Source organism: Syngnathus scovelli, chromosome 21 (assembly GCF_024217435.2).
Source record: "Syngnathus scovelli strain Florida chromosome 21, RoL_Ssco_1.2, whole genome shotgun sequence".
NCBI classification, from domain to species: Eukaryota; Metazoa; Chordata; class Actinopteri; order Syngnathiformes; family Syngnathidae; genus Syngnathus; species Syngnathus scovelli.
In genome coordinates, this window is record NC_090867.1 from 1,951,304 (window position 1) to 1,975,916 (window position 24,613).

At 44.5% G+C, this 24,613-nt stretch overlaps 1 protein-coding gene across 8 annotated transcripts in view; it reads left to right on the forward strand.

The window, feature by feature from the left end:
- Positions 1-20,983, forward strand: part of f3a (coagulation factor IIIa) — a 39,501-nt gene extending 18,518 nt beyond the window's left edge. For 2 of the 8 annotated variants that reach the window (XM_068649362.1, XM_068649359.1), the window contains exons 4-7: positions 4,646-4,723; positions 6,164-6,345; positions 6,444-6,612; positions 19,451-20,983. In XM_068649362.1, coding sequence (XP_068505463.1) covers positions 4,646-4,723; positions 6,164-6,345; positions 6,444-6,612; positions 19,451-19,611 — 590 coding nt within the window. In that variant the 3' untranslated portion in view covers positions 19,612-20,983. Of the gene's footprint in view, positions 1-4,645; positions 4,724-6,163; positions 6,346-6,443; positions 6,613-12,375; positions 12,522-12,631; positions 14,476-19,450 lie in introns of those variants that run through there. The other 6 variants (XR_007489163.2, XM_049758474.2, XM_068649360.1 and 3 more) reach the window with 6 other exon arrangements.
- The last annotated feature ends 3,630 nt before the right edge of the window (positions 20,984-24,613 follow it).

The window sequence follows — 24,613 nt, forward strand, 5'->3', positions numbered from 1 at the left end:
CCGCAGACTGACGAGCTTGTGGGTTTTAACTACACACCCTAATCAGCCGGTAACAAGGGCACAGGTGGCAGTGGTCAGCACTGATTAGCGGGCAGCTGTTTGGCATTGGATATGCGCACCCCCGCGGACTAGGGCGAGGGCGCATCAGCCGGCCAGCACGGCGAGTGGACCCATGACACGTTCACGGTAGTTTTTTGAGTGTGACTTTTGGTAAAGCCCTAAAGAATGTTTCTCAGAGTCAGTTAAACTTTAAAATGTTTAAAAAACATATGATAAAGTGTTAAAGAATACTATTATAAAAGTCTTCTGTGGCTATCGTAACATATTCCTTTCTTTCTTTCTTTCTTTCTTTCTTTCTTTCTTTCTTTCTTTCTTTCTTTCTTTCTTTCTTTCTTTCTTTTATTTAGCCAGCCATATAACGAGCTCATTAGATATACCATAATGATAATAGCATTTTCAATTAAATCAATACAGCATAGCGAGTAGTTATTGGATATTTATGTCATGATACCGCATGGTGAACAATGAAATGGGCATGGCGGGGAGGGTATGGGCCCATTGGGCCACTAATAATCCCCCCCTCTCAAAAATCTCGAGAGATCTACAGCTAACAATCTTTGTTTGAACACAGCCAAGTTAGGTGAAGAAACCAAATCCTCAGATAAAAAGTTCCAAGGGTTAACTACCCTATTTGAGAAAAAGTATTTTCGACAGTCTAGCCTCGATTGCTTTTTTGCAAGCTTGTATGTATTTGACCTGGTCGCGGCATAAGGTGCCCACTCGAAAAGCGAATTGAAAGGTATGTCAACTAACCCATGAATAATTTTATAGACCATGTGTAAATCAAAACGTAATCTTCTAAGTTCTAACAACTCAAGTTTTGCAACCTCCAAGCGAACTGCGTACGGTACTTCCGACAACCCAGGTAGTCGCCTTGTGAACAATTTCTGCACGCTTTCAAGTTTCTTTATGTCTCCGAGCAAGTATGAATTCCAAACTTGCGTTGAACTTTCAAGTATGGGCCTGATGCAGGACTTGTAAATCGAAACGAGAGTGTCTATATTTCTTGACTTGAACGATCGATAGAGGAAACAAATCATTTGCTTAGCGTTTCTGCTGATGTTCGAAACATGCGCTGAAGATTTCAAATTTTCTGTGATCGTAAATCCTAGATCCTTGAATTGGTTTACCGAGGGTATTAAATTTCCATTGATGAAATATTCTTTTTTCGGGTTGCTACGCCCTAGATGCAAAACTGCGCACTTAGCGTATGATAACTTTAGTTGAAATTTTCTTGACCATTCGAAAATACTTGTCAGGTCATTTTCTGCAAACGCAGTGTCGTTCAAATCTTCAAATACAAAGGAGAGCTTTGCATCATCTGCAAACATTTTTACATCACAATAATTAACACTACTAGGTAGATAGTTGATAAATAAGGAAAAAAGCAGAGGACCTAACTTCCCACCCTGTGGTATCCCTGATCCAATAGATAAATTACCAGATTTTTCTCCGTCTACGAACACGAATTGAAAACGGTCACTAAGGTAACTTTTGAGCCAGTCGAGCGCGCGGCCAGTAATTCCTGCAGCATTCAGTACTTCGATCAACTTTGGGTGAGAAACGGTGTCAAAAGCTTTAGATATATCCACATAGAAAATATCTACATTTCTATGCGCATCCAAGGCTTTCATCCACTGGTCTAAACACATCAACATTTGGGTTGTACATGAACGGCTTTTTCTAAATCCGTATTGCTGGTCCGATATTATATGATTGCGGTAAAAAAAAAAAAGATTTATATTTAACTTAACCGTTTCTTCAAGAATCTTACTCAAACCTGGTAACAAAGCGACGGGTCGGTAATTTTCACATTCTGATCGGGAACCTTTTTTAAATATGGGGGTTATCTTTGATTGTTTTATACAATTTGGGACAATGCCATCTCGCAGCGATGCCTCTATGATTTTTGTTACGGGCAGAATAAGACTTTGCTTCAATTCTTTTAAGAGAAATTGTGGAATTTCATCGACACCAAAACTCTTTTTGCCCGCCAAACTTTGAATCGCCTCCAGAACTGAATCTTCATCAACATCAAATTGATCTAAGACATCAGTGTCAAACAGAGTTGGTAAGTTCAGAGCTACGGTTGAATAATACTGATTAAAGGCATCGGCTTTTTCTTTCGCATCGGTTAAGATCTGCCCATTTCGGAGTTTGAGACATGGAATTTCAGCCTTGACTTTGAATTTGCCCTGCACAACATTCCAGAAAGTCTTTGAATTAATATTTTCAAGCATTTTTGTCTCGTAGGTCAAATAATCTAGCCTTTTTCTATCGCGAGCTTCTTTCGAAGCAGCCTTCCATCTTCGGTAACAGTGCTCCGTTCCTCGTCTCCTGTAGACGCGGTGAAGACTTTTTTGCCGAACATGCAATCTATGAGATTCTGCCGACCAAGGAAATTTGTGATTTCGCAGATTGCATGGAGGCACGAACCTACTTATTCCCATCTGTATAATTTCGGTAACTTTCTTCCACATGGATTCGCAATTTAGACCATCAAACTCTCTAACCCAATCAATTGAATTAAAAAAATCTCTGAAAAGATTTAAGTCAGTTTTGGAAAAAAATTTTGTCACAGGTTTGGATTCGTTAAATGAGACGAAGGGACCAAAGAAGCCTTGAACAATGAAATGGTCGCTGAAACCTAAACGCTCAGCTTGGCCTTCGTGGGTGTAGAGGTTAGGCTCATTACAGAAGACCAAGTCTAACGTATTACCATTTTTGTGGGTTGGGCCAGTAACTTGCTGCATGAGGCCGTTGTCTTCAATGAAATTGATAAAATCGGACAAGGCAGTGTTGACAGAACACGGATTCTCCCATTGAATCTTAGGGTAGTTAAAGTCACCCAGCAAAGCGATGGGGCCTTCGAAACGGCATAAGTTATTTAGAGCTTGAATCAAGGCTGCAGTTGAATTAACACGATTCGGAGTGGGGGAACGATAACATACAATCATTCTTATAGGCTCCTTATTTCTAGCACCAGGCGTTACCAAATCAATACACAAAAGCTCGAAAAAATCATTAGCTAATGCATCAACTGGTCTGTACTTAAGTATTTTTGGGATCAAGCATAGGACACCACCTCCCGGGCCCCTCCTAACACTGTCATCACAGCGTTCTAAATTAAATTTTTTCAGGATTTCCGAGAAAAAACCGTCACGTATAATAGATGATAGCCAAGTTTCACAGACACAGTAAATGGCATCGGGTTGAATGTTAGTGAGGTATAGAAACTCAACGAACTTATTGCAAATACTCTGAGCGTTCAGTAAAAATACGGGTATACGAACACCATTAGTTTCACCTTTGCGAATACTATCACGAAATGCCACATTGGCTCCATTCTGACCAAATGTCACTCGTTTCCCTGTTGAGAATTTCCAACTTGCAACGGACGATCAATTATCTTCCCATCTCGAATAATCACATCCCGCCCTCCCTCGCGCAATTTTCTAAGATCTTCTCGGAGCTTCTGGTCTTCACGTCGCTGTGTGAATGTCAAGTCAAATCGCACAAATGGGACAAATTTGAGTCCTCTGAAGTTGGAATCCTTTTCAAAACATTCCCGTTTGGCATTCTTTAGAAATGTCATTCTCTGGTGCCCACAGCCATCGTCGAATACTACCTTCATAACCCTGAAGCCCTTCTTCCTTCCATCCCGAAATGTCTTTTTGATGGATCCGGGATCAATGCCCAAAGTGTCACAGTACTTCTGAACCATGGCCAGATCCACACGATCCTGTGTCGCCTTGTCCGGTTCTTTCTCGGGGACGCCCACGACCACTAAGTTTTTCCGTTTTTCTCGGCGCTCGACGAATTCCTCCATATACTCCATCGCAGCTTTAACCGCCGCCGTTGTGGCAGCTTGAATTATCTGCAACAGCTGATCCGGTGCCACGGAACCCACAACCGAAGACCCTGGTGGTCCTGAATCCTCGGTGCCTGATCGGTTCACGAAGTGGTAGACGTTCCCGTTTTCACTCGGACCGGCAAACGATTGTAGATCTTGGCTGGACAACGAAGTAATGCAGACTTTGCAGATGTAGCTTGCAAGTTTATCGTTGATCACCGAGCTGATTTCTGATACCGTTAACCCTGCCAGGCATTCGTAGTGGATGAATGCTTTACAGTTCGTGCATTGGATCATCGCAGCATGGTCGCCTGATCCGCAGAAACTAGGCTTGGATACCAGTGTCCTTCCTCGCGGCATTCCAAATTATGCAGTTGATGCGGAGAGCTGCTGATTTGATGCGGTGAACGCCAGGCAAAACGCCCAACGACGCGACGCTAGCTAGCTGGCGACTTGCTCGTATAGATCCAAAATATGTCCCAAGTTGTTCCGTACAAACGTCACTTTGCACGCCGCCTCAGATATCTTCACCTGCTCGTAAAGTTGTTGTCCTTCGTTTCAGTACGCGTCACTTACTCTCCCGACTCGAGTTGACTCAAGTTTGCTACGTTCACTTGCAGTCTCTACCGTTGGAGTTCGTTTATCCTTCGGTCTGGATTCGAATGTGTGAATCAACCCTTAAATGTATTATTCTTTTATACTTGTTATCCTCAATCCATCCATACCTTTCAGTGGTCTTGTCTTTAGAAGCCGTTGTCCTTGTGGCCTCCGGAAGTGACGTGTCCTCTTCTGCTCGGCCAAGCCAACATGGTGGGTGATTTCCACATCCCTTACTTAACAATCCAAAGTAATCCTGCCGTCCAACCGGGTCAAATCGCCGCAATGAAATCACTCGTGGTGGTCATAAACTTTTCGGTTCCGTTTTTGCCTTATTTGCAGTGGATGGTGATGAATTTGGCAGATAGTGGCGGAAGGACGCGCGCCGCTAATGCGGGAGTCGGTGTGGCGCTCAATGAAACGCTGACTTGCGTCTTGATTGATATTGATTCCACATTGCGGATTTCCACCTATTGCGAGGGATCTTGGAACCAATTATCAGTGATAAACGAAGGATCACTTTTCTACTTACAAACACGATCGCGGAACCAAGTAAGTTCATAAGCTGTTTCTCAGAAACGAGCCTGTCCCATCGAGGCGTAATTGGAAACAATGACAGCCGAAGTGGTTAAGGTTTGTCTTTTAATGCAGGATGCTTGGTCTCCATGTGCCGAAGCAGTTTTGAAGGCTTCATTGCCTCGTTAGCTAGCCTGTCGCCACATATGCCGAATGCGCTTGGCGCGTCAGAGTCACCTGTGGCGATAAATCCATATTTTAAGTAGGACTCCAGAAATGTTCTTTTAAATGCAGCTTTCCTTTTCTTAGAAGTGGTAGCCTCTTCTTCTTCGATCTCCTCATTGGGCTTTTTTTCCCTTTCCGAAGAAGCTTTCCAAACTCTCTGTTTCTTGCTTATTTTTGCTCGCCTCGCGGGCTCGACTGGAGTGACATGTCACGTGACCGAGACGAGCGTCTTGTGACAAGAGACACAGCGACGGATGTAATTGGGAGAGAATTGCCAATATTTTAAATATTTTTCAAAATGAATTCTTACTCATTTTTGCTAGGTTTTCGCTCGACTGGGAAAACATGTCACGTGACCGGGACGAGCGTCTTGACCAGAATGAATTGATCGTCGATAAAAAAAAATATATATATATATTTTTTTCCTGTGCGGCATGGCGGCCCGGTACCAAGTGACCCACTGACCGATACCGAGTTTGACACCCCTGATCTACGCCATTAAAAAAGCAGCACAGAGTCGCACTGGTGAGCACATCAGCCTCACAGTTCAGAGGGTGCAGGTTCGATTACAATTCTGCCCTCCCTGTGTGGAGTTTGCATGTTCTCTCCGTGCCTGCGTGGGTATTCTCCGGGCAAATCCCAAAAACATGCATGGTAGGCTGATTGAGCACTCCAAATTGCCTGGAGGCGTGAGTGTGGATGGTTGTTCATCTCTGCGTGCCCCGCAATTGGATGGCAATCAGTTCAGGGTGTCCCCCACCTACTGCCCGTTGACTGCTGGGATAGGCTCCAGCACGCCTGCAACCCCCATTGGGACAAGCGGTATAGAAAATGGACGATGGATGGCCATTAAACAAAGCTAACACTACTCTTTCTGCTAACAAACCACATCTGATCAGTCTCTTTTTCCAGCTGATATAGGCAGACCTGATTTCAAGCTAGACGTGAGCGACGACAAAAAGAAGACTACGCTGTATGTGACTGACCCACTTACCGCATTGTTTAAAGATGATCATCAGTTGAACATTAGAGACATTTTCTTAAAGAAGCTACATTATAAAGTCACATATCGTAAAAACAAGAGCTCTGGCAAGGTAAATTTCAGCCGTCATCAAAATCAGCGCCAACTGCAAATGAATGATGAGTTTATCATCAGCGAACTGTTATTTCTCTCCTAACCCTCTGCTTTCAGAAAGTGTTCATCTCTCAGACTAATGTAATAGAGATGACTAATCTGGATCAAGGAGAAAGCTACTGTTTTAACGTTCAGGCCTTCATTCCAAGCCGCAGCATCAATAAACAGCTAGGAAAATTGAGCCAAACTCAGTGCTCTGATGACGACAAACAATCCATCTTTGAGGGTAAGTATTTGATGTGTTTTGCCAACCAAAGATAAGATACAGTAAGATTTATTAGTCTCGCAATGGGAGCATTCGCACTGTTTCAACAGCCATAGTGGTTATAAAAAACAGCATGCAAAGATCTTCTAGTAACTGTTTAACTGTCTAACTATCCTTGAACTGCTATATACAGAGCAATGACTTGAAAAGTAATCCACAAATAATAAAATATTGGTTGACAAAGTGTGCGAGCTACTGTTAAAATACCAGATTTCGTAAGAATTACCTGATTGCCCTGAACAGCATAGGCAGTGTATCAGTGAATGAATAAAGAACTCTTGCTCCAAGCCCCTCACTGACTCAGTTAGGTAGCCACCTCCCAGCCGTGTCGCCAAGCCGGCCATGTAGCATAGAAACATCTTGCATGCTGCCAGACCTCTTCGTGGCTGCCCGTTCACAGTCCATCCAGCCAGAGCAGGAAATGCAGCAATGTATGTTGCGCTGCCAGTCCAGCCAGTGTGCGTCGTTGCTCTGCCAGTCTGCTTTGTGCCTCAATTATACAACTGCAAGACAACCTCCTGAGGTTGGCTTGTTGAAATATAAAAGCTGTATTTGGAGCACCGGACTTCCAGTGATATGTGGCCAGCCGAGTGTGGCACCTTGTTTTCGGATAGGTGCTGAAGGGAGTACGCCATACGTGATGTCAGGGGAAATTAAGTCAAATGAACCCTTACCGATTTCAATGTAATGTATAACACCCTATGAACAATGCAATTTACAAAATGCCTCCCGAAATGCATTGGTGACGGATGAAAGAAAACAGACAGGCATGACAAGCGATACTTTGACTTGCGATTATCAATTTCAATGTTTCATGACTGGCAGAGGCTGGGATGTGATATTGTGGCGGACCTCACCCAGCAGGCCTACAGTTAGGAGTGGGGTGATATGTTTGTCCTTTGTGATGCCATGATGTCTTGTTGCTTTAAAGACTTATAACTAGCCACAGATGTCGGCAGACATCCATCCGTCTTCTTCCGCCTATCTGGGGTTGAGCTGCGGCGGCAGCAGCTTTAGGAGGGACTCCCAGACTTCCCTCTCCCCAGCCACTTCGTCCAGCTCATCCCGGGGGATTCCAAGGCGTTCCCAGGCCAGCTGAGAGACATAGTCTCTCCAGCGCGTCTTGGGTCATCCACGGGATCTCCTGCCGGTGGGACATGCCCGGACCACCTCCCCAGGGAGGTGTCCAGGAGGCATCCTGAGGAGATGCCCGAGCCACCTCATCTGGCTCCTCTCAACATGGAGGAGCAGCAGCTCTACTCCGAGTCTCTCCCGGACGACCGAGCCTCTCATCCTTTCTCTAAGGGAGAGCCCACACACCCTACAGAGGAAACTCATTTTGGCCATCTGTATGAATCTTGTTCTTTAGGTCACGGCCCATTGCTTGTGACCATAGGTGAGCGTAGATCGACCGGTAACTTGAGAGCTTTGCCTTTTGGCTCAGCTCTCTCTTCAACACAATGGACCGATACTGAGTCCGCATTGCAGCCGACGCTGGACTGATCCGCCTGTCGATCTCACGCTCCATCCTGCCCTTGCTCGTGAACAAGACCCCAAGATACTTGAACTCCTCCACTTGGGGCAGGATCTCATCCCCGATCCTTTTCCGACTGAGGACGCTGGACTCAGATTTGGAGGTTCTGACCCTCATCCCGACCGCTTCACACTCGGCTGCGAACTGCTCCAGTCAGAGCTGGAGATCACGGCTTGAAGAAGCCAACAGCACCACGTTGTCTGCAAAAAGCAGAGATATGCAGTGCTGAGGTGTCCAAACAGGACACCCTCAACACCTCGGCTGCACCTAGAAATTCTGTCCATAAAAGTTATGAACAGAATCGGTGACAAAGGGAAGCCTTGGTGGATTCTAACCCTCAAAATCCGACTTACTGCCGGAAATGCGAACCAAACTCTGGCATCGATGATACAGGGACCGAACCGCCCTTATCAGTTGGTTCAGCACCCCGTACTCCCGAAGCACCCTCCACAGAACTTCCCGAGGGACACGGTCAAACACCTTCTCCAAGTCCACAAAACACATGTGGACTGGTTGAGCAAACTCCCATGCACCCTCGAGGATCCTGCCGAGGGTGTAGAGCTGGTCCACTGTTCCACGGCCAGGACAAAAACCACACTGCGCCTCCCGAAGCCAATATTGGACCTCCCGACGGACCCTCCTCTCCAGCACCCCTGAATAGACCTTACCAGGGAGGCTGAGGAGCGTAATTCCTCTGTATTGTAACACACCCTCCTGTCCCCCTTCTTAAAGAGGGTAACCACCACCCCGTCTCCCAATCCAGAGGCACCGTCCCCGATGTCCAGAGGCATGTAAGCCAAGACAGCCCCACAACATCCAGAGCCTTTAAGAACTATGGGCGGACGGTTCTTTTTTAACTACCTCAGTGACTTCGACCCCAGAGATTGCAGAGTCCACTTCAGAGTCTCCAGGCCCTGCTTCCACAATGAGGCGTGTCGGTGCAATTGAGGAGGTCTTTGAAGTATGAAGTAAGACTTCCCAAGTCGAGGTCCGCAGCACGCCACCTCCACTGTAAACCGTGTTGACGGTGCACTGCTTTCCCCTCCTGAGACGCCGGATGGACCAGAATTTCCTCAAAGCCGTCTGGAAGTCCATGGCCTCGCCAAACTCCTCCCACGCTCGGGTTTTTGCCTCAGCAACCGCCAAAGCCGCGTTCTGCTTGGCCATCCAGTACCCGTCGGCTGCCTCCAGAGTCCCACAGGCCAATATGGCCCGAAAAGACTCCTTGTTCAGATTGACGGCATCCCTTACCACCAGTGTCCACCAGCGGGTTTGGGGGTTGCCGCCACGACAGGCACCGACCACCTTACGGTCACAGCTGCGGTCGGCTGCCTCAACAATGGAGGCACGGAACATGGTCCACTCGGACTCAATGTCACCCGCCTCCTCCTGGACGTGGGAAAAGCTCTGACAGAGGTGGGAGTTGAAGCTCTACCTATTAAGGGATTCTGACGGACATACCCAGCAGACCCTCACAGTACGTTTGGGTCTGCCAGGTCGGACCAGCATCTTCCCCCACCATCGGAGCGAACCCACCACCAGGTGGTGATCAGTTGACAGCTCCGCCCCTCTCTTCACCCGAGTGTCCAAAACATGAGGCCGCAAATCCGATGACACAACTACAAAGGCGATCATCGAACTGCGGCCTACGGTGTCCTGGTGCCAAGTGCACACATGAACACCCTTATGCTTGAACATGGTATTCATTATGGACAATCCGTGTTGAACACAGAAGTCCAATAATAGAATACCGCTCGGTTTCAGATCGGGGGGGGCTTCCTCCCAATCACGCCCATCCAGGTCTCACTGTGATTGCCCATGTGAGCATTGAAGTCACCCAGCAGAATGATGGAGTCCCCAGAAGGAGCGCTCTCCAGCACTTCTTCCAAGGACTCCAAAAAGAGTGGGTACTCTGAACTGCCGTTTGGTGCATAGACACAAACAACAGTCAGGACCTGTACCCCCACCTGCAGGCGGATGGAGGCGACCCTCTTGTTCACCAGGGTGAACCCCAATGTGCAGGCGCCCAGCCGGTGGGCAACAAGTAGGCCCACACCTGCTTGACGCCTCTCACCGTGGGCAACTCCAGAGTGGAAGAGATTCCAGCCCCTCTCAAAAGGGCTTGTACCATACCCCAAACTGTGTGTGGAGGCAAGTCCGTTTATGTCTATTCGGAATCTTTCTGCCTCGCGCACCAGCTCAGGCTCCTTTCCAGCCAGAGAGATGACATTCCATGTCCCAAGAGCCAGCTTCTGCAGCCGGGGATTGGACCACCAAGGTCCCTACCTTTGGTGGCCGCCCAGCTCACTTTGCACCCGACCCCTTTGGCCCCTCCCAGAGGTGATGAGCCCATGGGAAGGGGGACCCACGGCTCCTTTTCGAGTTGTGCTCGGCCGGAACCCATGGGTGCAGGCCCGGCCACCAGACGCTCGCCTTTGAGACCAACCTCCAGGCCTGGCTCCAGAGGGGGGCCCCGGTGACCCGCGTCCGGGCGAGGGAAAACGAAGTCCATTTATTTTACTCATCATAAGGGGTTCTAGTGAGCCGTGCTTTGTCTGGCCTCACCTAGGACCCTTTTGCCATGGGTGACCCTGCCAGGGGCATGAAGCCCTAGACAACATGGCTCCTAGGATCATTAAGACACGCAAACCCCTCCACCACGATAAGGTGACGACTCACGGAAGCAGACAGTCATGGAATAAAGACGTGTTCCTCACTTTTGCCACAATATAATTTCAATTTTTTGCTCTTTTACTGTATTGGCAACCAAAACTACATCAATATGACATTTTCCTACATAAAAGCTGTGTATACTGCTGGCTTCCCTTCTATTGACTCCAGCTAACAATGTGACGTAGGCCTTAAGGGGGACCACAGGGCAACAAAATGTCTTCTAATACAAAAATAGCTCACCATATTACTTGAAAATGTTATCTGCTTTAGGGATCAACATTTGAGATGTAGTCAATAGAGTTGATTTTAAAACATTTAGCTCTTCACTCAAACTAACAAAATAGTGTTTGAAGAAACTTATTATACATTTCATTTTATTTTTGTTTCAACATAGTGTCATATTCTAACAAATAACACACGAGCATATTGGTAACAAGTTAACATGCCTGAAAGGGATTGTGTGACAGACAAGACGGGACAGCCAAATGCCGCACGAGGAAGACTTTATTGATTTGAGGGAAAGGGGAAGTGGAACGCTGGAGTGCTGGCTGGACAAGGGTGCTGGACTGGCATGCGGTTCAGTACCCTGTATCACAGATGTCAGCATTTGGTTGACATTGCCGATACGTCAGATTAATTTCCAGTAAGGGTTGGACTTCGTCAAGGCTGTCCTTTGTCGCTGATTCTGTTCATAATAACTTTTGTGGACAGTATTTCTAGGCTCAGCTGAGGCATTAAGGATGTCCGGTTTGGTGACATCAGTATCACATCTCTGCTTTTTGCTGATAATGTGGTGCTGTTGGCTTCTGCAAGCCGTGATCTCCAACTCTCTCTGAAGCGGTACACAGCCAAGTGTGAAACGGTTGGGATAAAATTTAGCAACTCTAAATCTGAGACCATGGTCTTCAGTCTGGAAAGGATGGCATTCCCTCTGCGGGTCGGGTATGAGATCCTACCCCAGATGGAGGAGTCCAAGTAGCTTGGGGTCTTGTACGATGGAGCGGGAGATTGACAGGTTGATCGGCGTATACTGTGATGCGGACTGTATTTGTCTATTGTGGTGAAGATGAAGCTAAGCCGAAAGGTAAAGCTCTTGATCTACCAGTCGATCTATGTTCCTATCCTCACCTGTGGTCACGAGCTGTAAGTTTTAATAATAATTAATAATTCATTAAATTTGTATAGCACTTTTCAAAAACCCAAAGACTCTTACAGGGAACAAGGCAAAGACATACAGAAGGGGAGGGGGACGGGGAAGAGACAATGGTATAAAGTTAAGAGTTAAGTTTCGACCGAAAGAACATGATCCCAGATACAAGCGGCTGAAATTGGTTCCCTCCGCAAGGTGTGCGGGCTCTCCCTTAGAAATAGGTGAGAAGCTTGGTCACCTGCGAGAGACTCCGAGTCGAGCTGCTGCTCCTCCACACTGAGAGCAATCATGTGAGGTGGCTAGGTCATCTGATTAGGAGGCCTCCTGGACATCTTTTTGGTGAGGTGTTTCGGCTATGTCCCACCAGAAGGACGCCCCGGGGACAACCCAGGACACGCTGCTTCCCTGCTGAAGCTACTGCTTCCACGACTCTAGTCCTGATAAGCGGTAGTGAATGGATAGACAGACGCACGGACGGACTTTGAGGCAAGGTTGCAGCACATGAACATATGTGTAAGCAAGACATTGTACTTTGTGTCAGGCTGTGTTTTTGTTTATGTGCTCTATATTTGTTATTAACTCATCTGATAATGTATCTCAACTGTCTTTTTTTTTCCATACAGTGTATCCAGTGGGCGTGATTGCAACTGCCATCGTCCTGATCTTGCTGCTGATCATCATAGCAGTTGTAACAATAGTTTGCTGCAGGGGCAAGAAGAGCGCCCTCAAAACTGAAAAAGAAGGAATTCCACTTCGGAGTATATAGAGCAGGGGTGTCAAACTCTGGTCTGTAGTGTAATTATATTTGGCACACAAAGACAAATTGTCCATTGACTTTGTGTCAAAACAAAAATTACAAATTGTCTTCACTTTTATAAAATAGAGATGTTGCTAGAGAATTTTTATCATTCTTTTTTTTAATTATTTGAACAGTTTTTACTAGTCTCTGATTTCAAAATAACCGTATTTTCCAGACTGTAAACGCTCCGGAGTATAAGTCGCACCAGCCATAAAATGCGTAATAAAGAAGAAAAACTTATATAAATATATAAGTCGCACCAAAGTATAAGTCACATTTTTGGGGGATATTTATTTGATTAAATCCAACACCAAGAACAAACCGGTCGTCTTGAAAGGGAATTTAAAATAAAAATAGAGTAGGCAACAACAGGTTGAAGGTACGGCATGCTAACGTTAAATAAACAAGGAAATGAGAACGTGGCTGACGTAACATATTAAGTTGTTCCAATAACCATCGCATAAATAACATGCTAACAAGTTTGTCGAATCATCTGCGTCACTCCAAATCATTAAATCCAACGAAATCTTCATCCTCTGTGTTATTTATAAACAACTCCGCTAACCCCGCAAATAGAAGATGCAGCGCCTTCTCTTCTACGTGGCTTACGTCAGACTCATCATCAGTTGCAGTTCCAATTATTCCACCGGCCTAGAGCGACCTCATGCGGTTTAGTGTGAAAACAACATTTTAAATTATATGTGTTAATAATTTCATACATAAGTCGCTCCTGAGTATAAGTCGCACCCCCAGACAAACTGAAAATAACTGCAACTTATAGTCCAGAAAATGTTAGTTATCAGTTTGTTGTGTAGCCTATGCTGTATATAATATAAGACGTTCATAAATTTGTTTGGGTTAGCAGTCATAATGGCCCTCAGAAGGAAATTATGACTACGATGCGGCGCACAACAAAAATCTGTTTGACACATTTGAGAGGGTTCTCGTCGCAGTCACTTTTATGGTACGCAGTAGCTACGGATATAGTTCAATGGATGGACATGAAACTAGTTCCAAGATTTCTATTTAAACGTGAGAATCAATATTTTGGTTTCTATGAAACTGCTTTTAAGATTTTGGGATGCTTTGTGGACTTTTTCACCAAATAACATAAAAACTAGTGTCTCACTGAAAAGTCTTGCCAAGCCATTCTTTGCTGCACAAGTCATTGCCACAATTGTTGCCATCCCAATTGTTAGATAAATTGTATATATATGTTATCATGCGTTCCCTAATGAGTACTTATTAATAAAGTTATTGCGCAGAATGCTTGCTGTTTCTTCTTGCAGACATCACCCAGTCCACAACAAGTCAAACGATGCTGTCTGGAGCTTCCTGACCTTCTACACATCTGGGAATCCAAGAAAGTTGTTGATGTCTGCACATGTCATTTTGTCTATGCACTCTTTTCACATGACTACTTTGTTTCCCATAACATTCACTTTTCGTTTCTCATGGGATCCTGTCTGCGACTTCTAGTTTCACATAGAATCTCGTTTCTTCTCTCATGAGACAAAGCCCACGCTTTCCCCCCCCCCACCTATCAGGGGCTAGTCTCACATTGTAGGTAGGGCATTCCTGAATAAAAAGAGAGGAGTGTAAACAAGACCTTTAGTGTATTTTGGATTGCTGTAAGTCTGGATGCACTCCTCGCGAGAAAAGACTCAACATTCTGTCTCACTGGTTTTGTCTGCTGATCCTTTTGCTAAATCTAAACCTAACAGATTTTTGGGGGCTCGTCCGGGATCTCAAAAGACCTATTTCGGGGTTCCTGCCGACTTTTCGACGCAGGACAAGTCCTTGGCCAAGGCATATAGATAGAGAAACCCTTTTCACGGGGCTGTCTCGATCAGTCGGTTAGACACCGGAGTGGTTGACGAGATCATCCGAGGAGAAGGCCCAGCAGATTGTGAGTACAAATCTTGATTCTGTTGAAAGTAATGGAAGTGCAGTGACAAGAGGTCACTTAAAACCTTGACAATTCTAGACCCTATCAAGTGCAATTAGAAACAGTTAAATTCCGCTGGGATGATGGAGTCCCCTGACTGATGAGTCAGTTAAATTCCATGGGAGAGCGGACCCATCTGTTTTCTAAAGAAGTACAGGTAATTTGGAGCAGTTAAATTCCGCTGAGGTGTCGTGGGGCCTCCTAGTTAACCTTCCTAATGTGTTAGCTTTCTGCTGCCATCTGGGGTGTTTTTTTTAACTCTTGTTTAGCTGGTTTGGCTTCTTTATCCATGAAAAGATAGGTTTTATATCTACTTTGAGAAAAAGGCAAAAATAAGTTTTTCTTACACAATAGGAAGGTTAAAGAGTTTAGATTTTGTAAAGATCCACGGGAGGGCGGACTCCCCTGCTTGCCTGTGAGACGATAAGGATGCGCATTGTGTGTGTGTGTGTGTGTATGGTTTGACTGAGAGTGATCTCATTTGAGCTCTCCTTTATGTAAACAGTGGTTTTGTGTAAAAGCAGAGGAAAGGAGACTTACCACTCATTGAATATTTTACCACTGTCCGGTGAATAAAGTTGGCTTTAGGACACTGTAGGTGCCATTCGAATTGCCAACTCCGAAATTTAGAGAAATAAACCATGGGAAAATAAATAGCAAACAAAAGCCGCTACCCCGACATGAATTGGAATGCAAGGGGTCGGCACCGACAATATAAAATATCTTGACAAATGCATATTTTGGACAGAGGGGATTGCATTATGTGACGTGGCGGTGGCGAGGCTCTCCGCACTTCAGTTGCTCCCCCCACCCTTGTTATCAGCTGGGAAGATTGTCATGTCTATGTTGTGGGCCCGTGTGTTTGTTTCTGTGTATGTTTGTCTTTGTGTATCAGTTCGTTATAAAGGTTGGAATTGCGTTAAATTGGTGCACGAAAGCGGTGTGCTAGACAATGGTTTATCAGATTTGCATTGTTAAATGTAAAAATTAGAAATGATAGAATAATCTGAGGGTTGTGGTTAGAAACTCGGCCAACGGGGAGAGTGCCCAGCCCTCATAAAAATGTGAGAGTAGGAGAGAACATACATTGTAGCATTGGATAAAATTAAATTATTGATTCGTTATGACATAAGACTATACAAGGACACATGTAAGGACAAGTCAAAGATTTGAATCACTTGGAGTTAAAAACAACATTGCAAGGGGGGCACTTTTTATCAAAAGAACACCAAGTAAAGTATTAAGTAGTGGGCATTCGTGATTGGGATTGAATTAAGGATAAAATTAGGTCAATGATTAGAAATCAATGGTGCTCTACACAAAAAGGCTTAAATTTTAATGGGGAAATATTTGGAGTACTGACCCCCTCTCTGCACGTTGTTGGTCTACATAGGTCATGGGCCTAGTTTATTTGGTTTTGATTGTGGTTTGGGTTTATTTTGTTTATTGTTAAGGTGTCCCTTGTTATTCTCTTATCCCCTGCATTGCAAATGTCTTCTTGATGCAGATAGGTTAACAGGCTGGGACTTTAGTGAGGAGATAATTTGTCGATTGATGGGGGTTAGCAATTGTCCAAATTCTAGTCACATGTTTTGAGGGACCACAGCAACAACATTATATTTAATTTCCAGGCCATTATTTAGTATGATATGACGGTGTCTAGCTAAGTAGACTGTTCTATCAAAAAATGTGAGAGTGAAGGAGGAGGTTTGATTTGTAATCTGACATTTGGGTCCCATTTTGAAGAGCATAGATTGTTTTTGTTTGTTTATTTTTTAAGATATGTTTAACAGTTTATCTCGGTGCAGTAAGGATATAGAAATTTTGCAAGACTTAAAATTAAAAATTAAAAAGCAAAATTACATTCTCATTTTCCCAGATGTGAGGGAAATTGAAAGATAAGGAAGACGAAGAAAAGATAAAAAAGAACTTGCTGTTGCACAGACAGGAAGATGATGACACAGTGTCAGCACGAGCTCGCTTAAAGACCGCAGCTGAGAATGTGATGAATGGCGATGAGAAAAATGATCAAATTACAAAGACAGATGTTGACAAAGCGAACCATCCTTTCCGTCTTTGTACCCCAAATTAAACAACTCATTGCTTCCTATAATTTGAGAGGTGATGAAGTACAACAAGTTTTCATGGCATCCTTAACCAAACATTGGGCAAGCGTTAAAGACACCTGGAGTCCTTTTGATCTCCAGGGCCGTCCATTGGAATATAACGGGGTGCCATTACAAATACAAATTGACCAACTATTGCAGGATAAAAATTAAATTTCAACGTAGAGCTAACCACACAGACATTGGCCGGACTAAACAAAAACAAGATAAGTTGTTTGAAGACTTTAGACACAGACCAGAAAGAGTGTTCAACTGATGTCTATGATCAACAACTCAAAAATGCTCTACATGCAAATTTGCGACCAGTATTATGTCGACAACGAATAAATTCGACATTTTTTTTCCCTATAAAATGGTGCCGTTTGGGTTTGAAGTACATAGTCGCTTCAAAGGAGGAAAAGCATGATTTAAGATACGCGATTGATCAATGAGAAGGCCCTTGTGCCAGGGGTGTCAAACTCATTTGTTCGCGGGCCGCGGTTTAGTCATGGCTTCTTTTGGAGGGCCGGTATGACTGTCATACCCGAGTAGATGTGTGAGCGCCTCATATTGTGGGGGCTGCGGAACAAGCTGACGAGTACCTCGCTTTCAAATCAGACAAGTAAAAACTGGTCTGATATTTGAAATTTAACATATTACTAAAAGTGAAGATAATTTGCGATTCGAGTGATGGCACATGTATATGAAGCACAATTTGACACCTGTGCCTTATACAAAGGTAAAGTTGGATTGGAATTTGATGAAACGGATATGGACATCCACATATTCCATTAGAGTTTAAATTGCTTGCAATGTAATTGCGATTTAATTAACACCTGTGTGATTGATTGGTTGATTGATTGAGTGAGTGAGTGAGTGAGTGAGTGAGTGAGTGAGTGAGTGAGTGAGTGAGTGAGTGAGTGAGTGAGTGAGTGAGTGAGTGAGTGAGTGAGTGAGTGAGTGAGTGAGTGAGTGACTTTTCTGTCGCCTTTCTGTCGCCTGCACGTCATCTTTCCTGCATGGCTACGTTGCTGTCTCAGCTGCATCTGACCGTTGAAAGATGCACGACACTCATTCCTGCCACTCTCATTCCCCTTCCTGACGACGGCGAATTCCATGATTGTGTCGATGCTGCCCAACAAGTTGCTAAGGCTCGGCCTGATTTGGAAGATACGCCTCTGCCAGATGGTCATGTGGTTTTTGTTGATGGGTCTTCTAAGAAAAAATGAATCTGGTGTGACCCTTACTTGGTATGCCATTGTTACTGCCGACATGGTTTTGGAGGCTGCTAAACTGCCATCCAATATGTCTGCACAGGCCGCTGAGCTCATTGCTTTGACTGGGGCCTGCAAATTGTTTGTAAACAAATCCGTCACTATCTGGACTGATAGTCAGTATGCTTTTGCTACAGTACACGTGTTTGCTCAGCAGTGGAGCAACCGTGGCATGATAACTTCTGCAGGGAAGCCCGTCACCCATTCCACATTACTGACTCAATTTTTGGGCGCTGTCCAGCTAACTTTAAAGGTAGCGGTTTGCAAGTGTGCTGCTCACACTGCGTGCTCTGATCCTGTTTCTCTTGGTAATGCTTTTGCTGACAAATCCGCGAAGGCCGCTGCAGAAGGCCTGCTCCGTGTCCTCTCGTCTCTCACAGCTCATGATTCGATGTCACACATCTCCCCTGATGTGTTGCTTGACATGCAGTCTCAGAGCCCCTCCCAGGAACGGCTCTCTTGGGAAAAACGGGGTGCAACTAAAAACACTGTTGGTCTTTTTGTGTGACCTTTGGGCAAACCTGTCTTGCCTCATAACTTGTTCAAATGGGCTGCTATTTCGAGTCATGGGGTCACCCATGTCTCGACGGGGGGTATGGTGAAACAAGTTGAAGCTATTTATACTACATACGGCTTTGCAGCTTTTTCAAAACAATTTTGCAGAGCGTGTTTGATCTGTGCTAAACATAACCCACAAGGCAATTTAAGACCTCAGAGAGGGAAATTCCCGACTCCATTGTATCCATTTCAGACAATACATATGGATTATATCCAATTACATAAATGTGAAGGGAAAGAATATTGTTTGGTCATAATACACGCATTTTTTAAATGGGTAGAAACATTTCCTACCAAACATGCTGATGCACTCACAGTGGCAAAAGCCTTATGCAAAGACATCATTCCAAGATACGGTATTCCAGAAAAATTTACAGCGACAATGGTCCACATTTTGTAAATCAGATCACATTGGGAGAATGTTCCACATAAATCTAAAGAACCATTGTTCCTATCGTCCACAATCAGTTGTTGAGAGATCTAACGCGACTATAAAAAACAGATTAAAGAAATGTATGGAAGAAACCAAACGACCATGGACTCAGTGCTTAGACCTGGTCAAAATTTACATAAATATTACAAGTACAACAGGGCTAACTCCCTATAAAACTATGTTTGGAAGACCTTACAGGCTTCCTCAGTTCAAGACCACATGGGAGATCCCCGAGGAAGCCACGTTAGCTGATTACATGAGAAAAATGTTGGAACGTCAAAAGAATCTAACCAATAACACTGATGATGAACCCATTTCTCCGCAGGAAGACCCCAAAGTGGTACCGGGAGACTGGGTCTTGATCAAGAGTATCAAGAGGAAGAATTGGCATTCACCCAAGTGGGAAGGTCCTTTTTGGTACTACTCATGACACCTAATGCTTTGAAAATAGCCGAACGCAACACGTGGATAAAGTACGGAAGGTGAGCAAAGTCTGGTAATAGTGCCTGATCCTGGTGCCAAGATCCAGGGTTGACACGAAAGCTAGCAGAAGCCAATTTCCAAGACACCAACCCGAAGCTCAGGGTGTTGACTCTGAGGAGATCCAAAAACATGAGCATTAGAGAGTCATTTGGTGAGTGCTTTAATCAGGCTGTGGCCTGCGCTAAGTCTGCCATGTGTTTTTGGTTGCTTTTGCTGGTTTGTGTTACCATTGTGTTTTTTTCGGGGGTTATTTTATTTGGAGGGATAGAGTACCATGAGCCTCGAACATTCTTCTCTCAGGCGACTGCTAACGCTAATTCTAATCGATATGGCTCATGGCGAGAAATTGCTAGACATAAGCGCGACACTAAATCCCCTTTTGATCATGTTGTTTGTGTTCCAGGAGCCGTCCGTGTTCCAACTTGTGTACCATGGCTTTTGTCTTGGGCTTATAATAACTCATTAATGTTTACTGTGGCTCCTAATACATCTTCTTCTATTATTTTACCTTTGAAAAGTTTGAAAGGGTTTCGTAATGGTCGCCCCACTACTGGAGATAAATGGCTCGGGTATTGGTGGTATTTAACTGGCCACCCGGTTAACACCGGCTGGGGCACCCTTGTCACCACACAAATGCGAGGGTATTGGCCCTCTGGTTCCAGTGACGAGGCTGTGTTCTTTGCTAAACGAGTGACTTTGATGAATCGGGGCACAAGCCTCCTTTTGACTCTTACACTCCCTGATGGTCAAATTCGTCCTCCAAATGCCACCTTGTTTAACACTTCTTGTTGGGGTTTTCAACTGTGGGCTTGGTCCTCTGGAATCGATCCTCGCTTTCCTATTGCTATTTGCCTTAATAGAACAATGTCGGTCGCAGACCGTCCCGTTACAAATAAATACACCCTGTCAGCAGGACCAAAAATCACAAGTACGCTCCTCACTGCTGTAGACAGCTATTTTGTGGCCTCCACAGGGATAAGCGGTCATACTAACAACTGGCTTCTTATGGCTGAGCAGGCCGCAAAGATGGCTGGCGCCAGTTGCGTTGCATGCATGGGTCCAAGACCTCTTTTGAAAATCATACCTGCGTATATAGGTCCTAAGTGTGCTGTTACTTTAATGTTAAGCCTATCCATTTCACCCACTCATGATTGTTTTAAATGGGATAAGGTTTACCCTGTTGCCTCTATGACAAAATATAAACCCCTTTTTTCGTCCGATGTAGCTAAGGGTAATTTTGCATGTATTAGATTACCTGGTACCGGTGAGAAGCTCGGCGCCCTACCTTCTCTAGGGTGTGGGTCCATGGCCAATGTCACTGCCCCTTTTTTGCCCATTGCTCGTAGTGATTTTTGGTTTTGGTGTAATAGTAACAAACTTTCGACAGCTCCGGAATTTGCGCTTTGGTAACCCTATTGCTACCTGTTCATTTGATACCAATGTCCTCTTATGATCTAACATCTTTTGCTAAATCCGTGGTTCCCGTATTCTGGCCGAGAACGAAACGAAACGCTGAATGGCGGGGCGCGGCTAATCCAACTTACATTGACGCCATTGGTGTTCCTAGAGGAGTACCGGATGAGTATAAGCTGGTGAATCAGATGGCAGCTGGTTTTGAATCCGCCCTGTGTTGGTGGTGTACTATTAACAAAAATGTTGACAGGATTAACTACGTCCATTACAACGTGCAGAGGCTTGGAAACTGGTCCGAAGCGGGTTTCAAGGCGGTCCACTCCCAACTGGCCGCTACTTCCCTCATGGCTTTCCAGAATCGAATGGCCCTTGACATGCTACTCTCAAAGGAGGGCGGTGTCTGCGCCATGTTCGGTGAGCAATGTTGCACGTTTATTCCGAATAATACTGCAGCCGGCGGAAGCCTGTCCCAGGCCCTTGAGGGCCTGCGGACCTTGAACGGGAAGATGAAGGAGCACAGTGGGGTGAACACAGAGGTTTGGACCGACTGGTTGAACGTGTTCGGAAAGTACCGCACCCTGGTTTCCTCTGCCCTGGTCTCCATAGCCGTTTTCTCTGCCATTTTGACCTTGTGTGGATGTTGTTGCATCCCTTGTCTCCGATCCCTAATTAACAGACTAATTACAACTGCTATCTCTCCACCAGCTGAGACTTTCCCGTTGCTCCAAAGGGATGACCTTTCGATCGACGCGGGTTCCTTCTCTAGTGACGACCCGGTCGGCGACTCTATTGTGGTAAACCTGTCCGGTTTGTTTCTTGACCCTAGCTTTGCCGATTATGACTCAGTTTCCTCCTGAGTATAAGTTAGTTCTTGCGAAATGTGATCCCTTGGCTGAAAATCTTTTTGAAGTGGCCATATGGGTGATGGGTTGTTCTCCGGGAACTTATGATAAAACAGGGGGGAATTGTTAGATAAATTGTATATATATGTTATCATGCGTTCCCTAATGAGTACTTATTAATAAAGTTATTGCGCAGAATGCTTGCTGTTTCTTCTTGCAGACATCACCCAGTCCACAACAAGTCAAACGATGCTGTCTGGAGCTTCCTGACCTTCTACACATCTGGGAATCCAAGAAAGTTGTTGATGTCTGCACATGTCATTTTGTCTATGCACTCTTTTCACATGACTACTTTGTTTCCCATAACATTCACTTTTCGTTTCTCATGGGATCCTGTCTGCGACTTCTAGTTTCACATAGAATCTCGTTTCTTCTCTCATGAGACAAAGCCCACGCTTCCCCCCCCCACCTATCAGGGGCTAGTTTCACATTGTAGGTAGGGCATTCCTGAATAAAAAGAGAGGAGTGTAAACAAGACCTTTAGTGTATTTTGGATTGCTGTAAGTCTGGATGCACTCCTCGCGAGAAAAGACTCAACATTCTGTCTCACTGGTTTTGTCTGCTGATCCTTTTGCTAAATCTGAACCTAACACCATTGATTCAACCATGGCCCAAGTTTTCTTTTGTTACTGTATTTAATATTATCCTCCTCCTCCTCCTCCTCCTCATCATCATCATCATCATCATAATTATAGGACAGACAGTAAAGCAATGAGCCTCATTCTGTTGTAATACTCTTGCTATTTTAAAGTTAATGATTTTTTAAGTATTACTTTGCAACTGAGAATTGTGTGACACCACTTTTTTTTTACTCTTCAAAAGCAACACTAATGAGCAAAACTGGTGTAATTTAATAAATATATTCACCCTATAATAGGCTAAAGCACACCCACAAATCATTATGCTATATAGATCTAGACCAGGGCTAACGATGTCCAGTCGTCAAGATCCAGATCCTACTTTACTTCAACACACCCAATTCAAATGAGGGATCATTATTAGGCTTTTGCAAAGCTTGTTGATGAGCTGTTGATTTGAATCAGGTGTGTAGAAATAAGGATAGACCACAAAGAGGCTAGATAGGAGCTCATTGGACTTGGGCACCTCTGGGTGAAACCATATGAAACTGGACAGTAATCATAGGCTGGTTTCAAATCTATTCATTGCGAAAATTCTTGAAAAAGTCATAGCGCAGCTACTTAATGATTATGTGGTTGCTAACAATCAATATGAACCTTTTCAGTCCGGTTTTACAGCTAACCACTCGACTGAGACAGCTCTTGCTAAAGTGACCAAAGATCTCCTCATAGCTATGGAATCCAACACTTCATCGGTACTATTATTACTCGATTTTAGTGCTGCCTTTGACACCGTTGATCACAACATATTTATTAGATTGCCTTGAAACCTACGTTGGAATTTCGAGGTCAGCACTTTCTTGGTTTAGTTCTTGTTTCTCAGAGAGGACCCACCGCGTAGTCAATGGCAACACAACCTCTGAGCTCATTAATGCTACATGGGATCGATACTTGGACCTATACCAGGGGTGGGCAATTCCGGTCCTCGAGGGCCGATGTCCTGCATGTTTTCTATGTCACCCTGTTGCAACACACCTGATTCAAATGGTCAGATTATTAGCAAGGTCTGCAGATGCTGGATAACAATCCTGATCATTTGAATCAGGTGTGTTGCAGTAGGGAGACCTATAAAACATGCAGGACACTGGCCCTCAAGGACCGAAATTGCCCACCCCTGACCTATAGTATAAACAGATTCTTTTGTTCAGACAAATAAAAGTTTTAGTTGTTACCTACTAAAAGTTTCGACTGTCGCCGGCTCTGAGGAAGACTGGAGTTACAGTCGAAACTGTCAGCAGGTAACAACTAAAACTTTTACTTGTCTGAGGAAAATAATCTGTTTATAATCATTACATAGACATGATGAATGTCATCAAAATAATCGGACCAATACTGTTTAGTATTTACATGATTCGGCTTTGGGGCATTATACATAAATATAACATTAGTTTTTATTGTTATGGAGATGACACCCAATTATATATGATGTTAGAAATGATAAATCTGCGGGATTGTTGTAATCTTGAGGTGTGTCTTGCTGAGATTAAGTGATGGATGTCTCTCAATTTCCTACTTCTTAACCCAGATAAAACCGAGATGTTGGTAATTGGTCCTGCTTGTTATCGGCAACTTTTTAAGGTAACCACCGTAAAGCTAAATAAGTGTACTACAGTGATCCCTCGTTGCTGATAATTGGTTCCAAGAGCCCCGCGACAAGTGAAAATCCGCGATGTGGAGTAATTATTTTTACGTTATTCACACAAGATGTTAATTGTATTTTTAAAGATTTTATTGCATTGTTAAACACTTTATTGTATGTTTAAACACTCTTTAAACATTTTAAAGTAGCACTGACTTTCGAGATGAGATCTGAGGCGGATTACTCCCTTGCAGACACTGCCATGACAACTGAGGGCATCTTCCTGCAGCTCTTCATTTTGACTATGGACATCTACTTGACTTTTTCTTTAGATTGTTTTATATTGTGTGTTCAATGTTGCCTACTCTGCATTCATTACAGCTTGGTCATCCTGGAAGGGAGATCCTCTCATCTGTGGTCCCTTCTCAAGGTTTCTCACTTTTCCCCAGTTGGGGTTATGTGAGTTTTTCCTT